The sequence below is a fragment of the Thunnus albacares genome, chromosome 20 (assembly GCF_914725855.1).
Source record: "Thunnus albacares chromosome 20, fThuAlb1.1, whole genome shotgun sequence".
In the NCBI taxonomy this organism is placed as follows: domain Eukaryota; kingdom Metazoa; phylum Chordata; class Actinopteri; order Scombriformes; family Scombridae; genus Thunnus; species Thunnus albacares.
The window spans coordinates 10,112,574-10,121,707 of record NC_058125.1 but is presented as its reverse complement, the minus strand read 5'-3'; the positions used below and the strand labels follow the sequence as shown (position 1 = coordinate 10,121,707).

Below are 9,134 nucleotides of genomic sequence, written 5' to 3'. Positions count from 1 at the left end.
GACTGGCAGGTGAGCATCAGTAATTTATGTTCTCATCAGAAATGAGAGAAAATATTTGTTTTTATTGCAGAAATTTTCTCAAATCTTTGCTTGATTAATGGCTCAAAATTGAATATCAATGAATTAGGACATACATGTAGGGAATATGTATTAATCAAAGAAAGTATTTTCGATTAATGATCCTGATTTTAAGACGACAAATCAAATGTGTACCGTGTGTAATTTTTGTGGCAGGATGAATCACTGGAGACAGATCTGACCCAATCCATTGACACTTTGATGAAAAGATCTAAAGCCCTTCGCTTCTATGGACTCATGGGGAAACGCTCAGGTGGCCTTTAACCTCATCTTTGCTTATAAAACATAGCATGCGACTATTGTTTTTTGTGTGTTTATAATTAAACTTTTTCAGTATGTAAAACAATATCTGTCCGTGGTAATGGAAATGAATACACTGGTATATGACTGCTATTTTCACTCATAGGTATAAAGAAACCTTTTAAAGTAAATAGACGTAAGTAGTTTGATAAAAATACACTTTTCAACCTAAATCATTTCAGTTCCTTTTACGGCATCTTCAGCATTTCATTGTAACCAAAATCTGATCTTTTTTTTACACTTACAGGAAACAAAGGAGAAATGTTTGTGGGCCTGATGGGAAGAAGCACTTCCAGTGATGGTGAGCACAAATAGCAAGAAACAATCTATATCATTTGAAAATATGAAGGCAGCTTTATTGATATTAAAAATATCCAATTGCTAATACACATTTAACAGCTATGATTAAAAAGTACAAGGCGTACAAGGCAGAGACAATGTTGAGTTAAAATGTTTTCTGTTCATCACAGAATCTTCCAGAATAATTCCTTCTGCAACTATCACTGCAATCGATGTTTCGGAGAAACCACACAAGCAAGGTATGATTGTATCAGTATAAAAACCTGAGGTTGTTTTATTTTTATGTGCATCTTTACAGTGGTATTCTCAGTTTTTATATTTGCAGCAAATTTAAAAATATCTCAATTTATTGTTCCATTATTTGGCAGGTTTACCAGAAGAATGGGTCCAAATCCTGTATTGATGGAGCAAGAAAAAGCACACGTTATCATGATCTATACAATTTTACACCAACCAAAGAATACGTGACCATAAATCATACTTCTCAAAATACACTCTGCTTACGGTTTCAATTCATGCTGACAATTACTGTATTTATCCAAAAAACAAAAACTATCATCTTCAAAATGCACATTTCTTGAACGAAATAAAAATAACCGCCTGCAAATGCTGCCAAATGTAGGTATGTCTTTTTTTTTTTTTTTTTTCCTCGCATGAGCAAAGCCACACATTCATGTTAACCACCACAATGGACCATTTATGATTTAACATTCAAAGCTTAGTAGATGTAGGCAGTTTTAAAACAAAAAGGACCGTTCATTTTTTTTGAAAATGTTTTAGTCAAGAATCATTTTGACTTAGAATGTATGGTGTTTAAAATATAAATGAAAAGTAAAATATAAAAGTAAAAAAAGGTTGCATGACACAAATAAACAGGGTAAAAAAAAAATGAAAGAAAGAAAGAACACTGATCTTTATTGACAGTTAGTAGGTCTAGGCTACTTGTGGCTGGTGAGGCTGGAGGTGAGTTCATTCAGTAGCCTGAGGATCTTAGTGCTTATGTCCCTTTGGGAGGCGTCCATTTCAGTGAGCTCGGGTCAATGGTTTTGTTGCTATTGCCTCGCTTGATCTCCTTTGCTTTCCACTCATCAATCAGATCCTGTAATGAAGAAAAAAGTAACAAACTGTTGTCAAATAATGATTATTGATATAGATGATTAAATTTAAATATAAGCACAATTACTGTCATTTTTCAACAGGGAGAAATGCATTGGGACTGGAAGATATGAAAAATGTGCTATAATAAAATTATCTAGAGAGATGATAAATAACATTATCACTCAGCTCTCAACAGTCATTAAAATCGGAGCTACACAGGCCAACGGACCGACATCTTACCTGTCGCTTCAACACCAAGTGTTTTCCCTTCCAGTACTTCAGCATCTGAAGAGACTGCAGGGTGCTCACAATGTCCACTGGATTGACAGCAGTTTCCTGACTGATCTCTGTGCATCAAGCAAATATTACAATAGTAAATATGGTGAAATTGTTGAGGACAATCTTTTCGTGTGTTAAAAGTGTCTTATAAAAACATTTTGTATCTTAACTTCATGGTAGTAAAAAATTTAAAAAAGGCAAGTGGATAACCTGCATATGAATTCTGTGTTCTCACTCACCTTTGATGGAGATCTCCTTGCCTTGGAAGTTGCACATGTATCTGAGTAACACTTCCTTCCAGTAGCTACGGTAGCTGATGAGGCCCAGATCAGACAGAGGCCTCTCTGGTGAGCCCACCTTCTCCTCCACTTTGGACAGCAGATAGCCTAAATAAAGCACAGTGGACAGTCAGCAGGGGCAGCACTATATTAAAAATCTATATTTTATTATGGTCTGAAAAAAAATTAAAATACTACTTCAATAATTTAGATTTATCCCATTTAAAAATACATCGATGTTCTAAATTAAAACAGATAATTTAAATCAAGAATAAAACTGGAACGAAAAATACTGCAATGGCTCATGACTTCATAATCTAATGTGAAATCCTTGGATGAATACCACTTCATTGAACATGTATTATAAATATTCAAAATTTTGTTGACTGAGCAGCAAGTGATAAAATCTACTACGTCTCCATAGATTCTATGATACAACTGCTTTATTTATAGGGTAATTTTGGCACAACAAAATGACCCCAACATCAGGCTGAACTTACATAACTGGTAAAAAAAAAAAAAGACAACAGCTGAGTTTAAAGCAGCTGACTTTATAGTCACTGATTATGGCACTACAATCATTTTCAATTAAATTGATGATATTACAGGAGGTCCAAACAGTACCATCACCTTTTTATTTTCAATTAACTGCTCAAATATTAGCAAGGATTTTGTTCAGAGTGGGCAGACAATCTGATTTTTTACCTTGGCCATCATTCACAATAAATAGAACTGCTTAAGATTCAACAATATTTCAATAACAATAACACATGCCTCAATCCTTCATTGTTGAGATTTTAATTTTTAAATGTTCATTTATTTTACCTGGTCTTGTTCTGAAGCAAGGAAATGTTGTATAATTATATATTCTCCTTACTGATTAATCCTACTGTTAGGACAGTCAACAGTAATTTTTCATAGTAACAGATTGACAAAGTGAGAGAAAATTGGTGAACATATACATACTGAAGTCAATGAGCATCTTGCCAAAGCCCTGCCTCATGTACTGTGGCATCGTCAGAATACAGGAAACATTGTAGTTGAGGAAGGAATTCTTTTCCTTCAAATAAGAGAAAAGAAAAAACTTTTTTAGTTACTTCTGTATAAAGAAAAAAAATGTTATTCACCGTATAAATATACCATGAATCTAAATTTATTCTTTATTTACCTTAGAAAAGTATCCCACTAAATGGCAGCCGGTGTTGTCGGCCTCAGTCATGACATAAAAGAGAAAAGGCTCCACGTCGTAGTACAGCGTTTTGTGGTCCAAGAAGAGCTTAGCAAGTAAACACAGGTTCTGGCAGTAGATCTGGGGATAAAACGGCACTTCCTTACTTCATTCAGTCCATTATATGATCCTCTTCAAATTCAGATATCACTGCCATGCTTGCTTTACAGATTTATAGGTAAACGATTGCCAAATAACTACAAAAGATGGTGTTACCACAAAGACACAAAATAATATGCACTTATTTGCTTATCTGCTTTTTTTTTTTTTTTTAATTAAAATTCCAAGTCCCCTTACCTTATTCTTTTTGCCATCAACTTCAAACACAGATATAGACCCTTTTCTGTACACCTCATCTCCTGGAGGATGCTTCCACACACACTTGGCCTGAAAACACACATCATAAAAACACTAACCTGTGTTATTTCCAATATATAAAAACATAGTTACCCTACAATTTTTTTTACCTACGACAAATTTTTAGCTTTCATTATTATTATTAATAATAAAAACCATCAGTAAGTTGGTCAGGTGTCTGACTTTTTCAAAAAGCGGACATCTTACAAGTAGAAAAAAAACAACTACAGAGTGGTGTACATTAGTGGTGTATCACAGGCTTTGAGATTACAAATCTCTGACTCTCACCATGTGTCGCCTGAGGATGGTCTGGCTCTTCATGTATTTGAGGCAGAATTCGCAGACATAGAGGCGACCCAGACGTGCGTACTCTTCAGGATAGGGCGAGTGGTACCAGGTGTCCAGCTCGTAGCGGCCAAACAGGATGGTCTTGATCATGTTACTACCCTCAGTGATCTGACCCTGGATACGCAGCTTCTCCTGCAGGAGAAAAACATAAAGTCACTGCTGATCTTAGCACCAACCTGACAACTGACACCTTAAGAGGTAACAAAGGGCAGAAGAGTCCCACAGCTTATTGCCTTTGTCATTATTTCTACTTTAGTTCAAGCAGAAGGACGTTCCTGTTTCATTAACTGGTGTTTATAACCAATTATTTAAAATTAGAAAATCTTAATAAAAGGGATATGAAACAGCACATTACCAGGTCTTCAGATGCACGGGCCTGGGCTTTCCTGAAAAGCTCCAGGTCATAATCACTGGTGATGTTCTCCAGCAGAGGTTCTCTGGTGTTGCTGTGCGTCTGCCGATGCTCCTGTGCATCAGACAGAATGAGAAACAGGGATAAGACAATGTTCCAGCTGCGCTGCAGTTGAGTGCCGCTTGTAATGGTGACACATGGGAGCAAGTGCTTAAGTGTGCAGCAGCAAGTGAACAGCAGCATATTGGAGTGCTAGTGATGTACCATATGCTTTTCTTTCTGCTCCTTCTGCAGTCCAGAGTTACGCCCCTTCCTCAACTCAGCCACCTGCTCTTTGTATCTGCTCTGTTTTGATGTTGGTGTCTAAAAAACAAGATGGAAATACATTGACTTTCATATTTCAGTGCTGCACAATAAAAACTAAAATACATACTTGTAATTCAATATACATTGTCAGCAGTTCTGTGCAGCTGGAAACTTTGTATACTATTAATTCTGCAGCCCTAGATAACATCCATGTACTGTTATGCCAATTATTGCGATGCCAGTCATTGCAAAAAGAGACTACCTGGTGACGAGTTGCATGGCGCGAGTTGCTTTCTTCCTGCCCCTTCATCTCCTCTTCTTGTTTCTCACGGCTGATGGCTTTCACCTGAAAATAAAGGAAAAACAACTCACTGCTCCCAGTCTTGTTTTTTCCCTCAGGAATAAGTCTGAAAGGGAAGAGATGTGGCTCAAAATGCCAAATACTTATTTTCATGTGTTGCTGGACCTTATTAACTTATTGTAAAATAATACTCTTAGGCTGATTGGGGGTGTGATCTTGTGTTGTTCTATACAGTGTGAACTTTTATGTGATTGGAGATTCTTATGATGCATGATGCTGGCCAAGACAACTGAACTGAGCCTCCCCTTGCTACAATAATGGTTAAATAAAAACCACAGTTAGTGTTGACAGAGACATTACAATCAATATTGCTGTATATGTGCCAGTCTTAGTTTACTACAAGTTTTACACTGTTGTGTCAAACCATGATATTAAATACTCATTAAAACCAATGAAACTGACTGATGTAACTTTAATGCAGACAGCCCAAAAAGACATGTAAAATCTATGTACAGATATGATACATATTAGAAGGGTTGCATTAGGAAGAGAAAAATAAATCATGGAAGATGAGGACAAACGTGTAGGGTAGCTAACTAACAAAATAAATCCAAGATGTTTTTTCAGGATACTCACCTTGCACTCATCAGCAGAGAGATTGTGGTAAAGAGGGCAACCTGATACAGCAAAATGACGTTCATGTTTTCCTGTGAGGTGACCTGGGCAAATGAAGAGAAGGAAGTAATTTATATTATTAATACACTCATATTCTTATGTTACAACATGTCACTGAATATAAATCAAATTAAATATGTTCAAATAATCAATGAGGATGGCCTTGACGAGCACATGTGTGAAATTTGCAAAATGGTAGGGATTTTACCAAGTGAATTACACCCCGGGGTGGGGCATTTCATGTTAAAGTTGTAGGTCTCGTGACAGCGGCGGCGCTTGGGTCGATGGGAGAGGTCCTTATCTGAATCTCTGCTGGCTTGATCTTTGGCCTGGCTCTCATCATGAGAGGCATTGGGGCTGGAGATGTCCAGCTCGGACTCGGAGGAGGGGGCATTTCCTGTGGGCGTCAGTGGTGGAGATTCATCATGGTCCGCAGCTCGCTTCAAGTCAGGGGTATCTGAAGCAAAAGGAGTCAAACCACCACTCTGATTAAACACCTGAGACAAGGAATACTGTAAAGGCTTTATACTGTATTTAATGAATATTTTGGCCAACCTTGTGAGCTTTGGCTAAGGCGAGTGGAGGCTCTGGTGAGGCGTTGCCTTTTGGACGTGTTCCCATCACTCTCTGAACTGTTGGTCTGTTCTCTTTCAGCGGAGGAGTCTGAGTCTTCTGTTCCATCTGAACCACTCCCAGCCATATGTCTCTATCAGGCAAACAAACAAGTGCAAATGAGAGGCATCCAACACAAACTCTGTAATCATGGTACAAAAAGTTAACAGCTGATGTGCCACTACAAACGATGTCAATTTGACATGACAACAATAGGGGTCAGTCTTAAGCACAATCAATGAGGTTAGCTTGCTAATTACTGTGTTTTTGATTCATAATACCAGCAACCCAAAATCTGGGACACAGATACGGTTATGTAACAAAAGCCGTTTAAGAGTTTACCCACTATTTTTATCCAGCCACCTCTTCTGTAATCATGCTTTAAGAGAAAGGCCACAGACAGCTGTTAGCTTGCTGTTAGCTGCATTTTCAGTAACGTTAGGCTACACAGCTGACTACCGGCTAACTAAAAGCATATTTTACCACAGCTAGCCAGTATTTATTACTTTTTAAAGAGTGCCTAGTTAAATAACGTCATGGTTGCTAGCAAAGTATTGGGCAATACGGCGAAATAGCCAAGCTTATGTTGTTAGATTAGCATTTAACGTTAGCTATGCTGCCCCCCCTTTTTCATGCGGCTAATAGACTTGGACCAAACTACATTAGCAAATCTCGCAGTTTAAGATGTTGTGCTGATTAATGAGCATCCCTGCTTGTATTTATTCACATATTCTTGGCATAATACATGTTATTGTGGTCTTATGGTGAGTTCGGCTCATAAATAATCCACAAAGTACAGTTATGTTTCAATCATATCTAAGGTAAAGTTTTAGATTTGGTTCTGGTGCTTGTTCCCACCCACCAAAAGCAAAATAAGACAACTAATACAGTTGAAAATTATTGAGATGATTAACTGCTGCACGTATGCACCACTAATGCCATGTTTTGGCGTGTTAAATCGTTAGAAATATTAATGCTTTGGAAGAAAACATCGGCGCTAACTTCACCTAGCTAACGTTACCCTCTAGTGCGACCTACATTTCTTCTTACCTGTCGTCTACGAGGCATTTTCAGTTTGATGAGCACCGATTCATGTGCGTTTGAAGTATCAAAGCAAGCAAAAATCCCACAAACTTCAGATTGAATGAAAGAAAACTATGTATTGATTTTGTTTCAGGCAGAAGTTTATATGTACACAGCGTTGCCTGGATCTCTCGCGCCACATTCCCCGGACAGACTGCAGAGAGAATTGCATTTCCGGTGAGTGAGCCGCCAATACATCCATAGTAACCACTACATCCATGGTAACCAATACGTCCATGGTAACCTCTACATCCATAGTAACCAATACGTCCATGGTAACCACTACATTCACGGTAACCACTAAATCAATGGTAACCAATACATCCATGGTAACCACTAGGCTATGCTTATGGTAACCACTATATCGGGTTTTTAAGGGAAACATAAATAATGATATCTTAGTGGCTGGTTCGCCGTTTTTTCATTACTTACACATGTGAAAAAGTATTAGACGTTGTAGCAAAAGCCTTAACGCTGTTTAAACCCACTTTCAGATTTGTGAAACCTTTATTTTGCTAATGAAAACGAAAAAGGGGCGTTTTCACTGCTTTTTCCCATCTAGACCACATTAGACATTTTCTTTTTTCACAAACAAAATAAAGATTTTCACAAATCTGACACTGTCTCTGGAGTCTTCTTGGTAATGCAGTCCAGATTTGACAAGTCTAAATATAACGGTTTTTGTTCTGGACGTGGTCTAATTTGGTCAAGATGGGAAAAGCAGTGAAAACGCCCTTTTTTCATGGTTCATAAGCAAAATAAAGGTTTCACAAGTCTGAAAGTGGGTTTAAACAGCGTTAAGACTTTTGCTACGACGTCTAACACTTTTGTGTATGTGATGAAAAAACAGAGAATCAATAAATATTATTATTTATGTTTCCCTCAACTTTTCACTCAACCCCCGAATCAGAAGCTAACTTCAGTGTTGTGTAACTAGTATTTTAACCTCACACGTTTTTCTTGATTAAAAAAGAGAAAGACATATCTTTTAAAATGTTTCATAGGTTAAAAAATTTCACATAAGTCTAATTCCAAGTTTCTTAAGAGTGAGTATATATGGTTGTTCTAAATTGCAATGTTTCAAAGCTTTATATTGTTAATAATCTTCTAGTTAGTGGCTATAACTCCTTTTGCACTCATAAATCCAACACATAGGCCTTTCTCCTTGTTACAGTGGAAACACATTTCATTATTACACAGTTTAATAAGTTTGATGTTTCTTGGGGTATGATATGTCCTGTTAAAATGTATTGTTATGTTTTGTGCTGAGTTTGATATTCTATGTGTTTTTTGACAAACTGATGTCCAGGTATCAGGATCTATGTTCTCTTCTAGATCTTTCTCCCAGATCTTCTCCAGGGAGGTTCATAGTCATGGGTTTTATCCAACTTATCATTATTTACAATGTGAGCTGTAGGCTACCTTCTGCAGGGAGCTCAGAGGAACCCTGGTGCATTTCTTTGCTTTCACTGAATTTGTCTAAATTTTATATTCATAAACAATACATTTCTTCTTTATCTGAATGTAGGCTACTAACAA

At 37.2% G+C, this 9,134-nt stretch overlaps 1 protein-coding gene across 1 annotated transcript; it reads right to left on the bottom strand.

The window, feature by feature from the left end:
• Positions 1-709: 709 nt before the first annotated feature.
• Positions 710-7,763, bottom strand: kat7b (K(lysine) acetyltransferase 7b). The gene is made up of 14 exons (XM_044338513.1): positions 7,563-7,763; positions 6,456-6,606; positions 6,109-6,357; positions 5,862-5,944; positions 5,187-5,270; positions 4,883-4,981; positions 4,622-4,732; positions 4,207-4,398; positions 3,859-3,948; positions 3,502-3,642; positions 3,300-3,393; positions 2,295-2,441; positions 2,017-2,123; positions 710-1,777 (listed from the first exon to the last, which is right to left on the bottom strand). The coding sequence occupies exons 1-14, from the start codon at positions 7,578-7,580 to the stop codon at positions 1,676-1,678; spliced, it is 1,668 nt and encodes a 555-aa protein (XP_044194448.1). The 5' UTR covers positions 7,581-7,763; the 3' UTR covers positions 710-1,675.
• Between the last annotated feature and the right edge of the window lie 1,371 nt (positions 7,764-9,134).

Coding starts and splice junctions, on each gene's coding strand:
- kat7b (XM_044338513.1), bottom strand. Junction 5,945..6,108: donor CCCGGGGTGTAATTCACTTG/GTAAAATCCCTA, acceptor TCATTTGCCCAG/GTCACCTCACAGGAAAACAT. Junction 3,394..3,501: donor TAGTGGGATACTTTTCTAAG/GTAAATAAAGAA, acceptor TCTTATTTGAAG/GAAAAGAATTCCTTCCTCAA.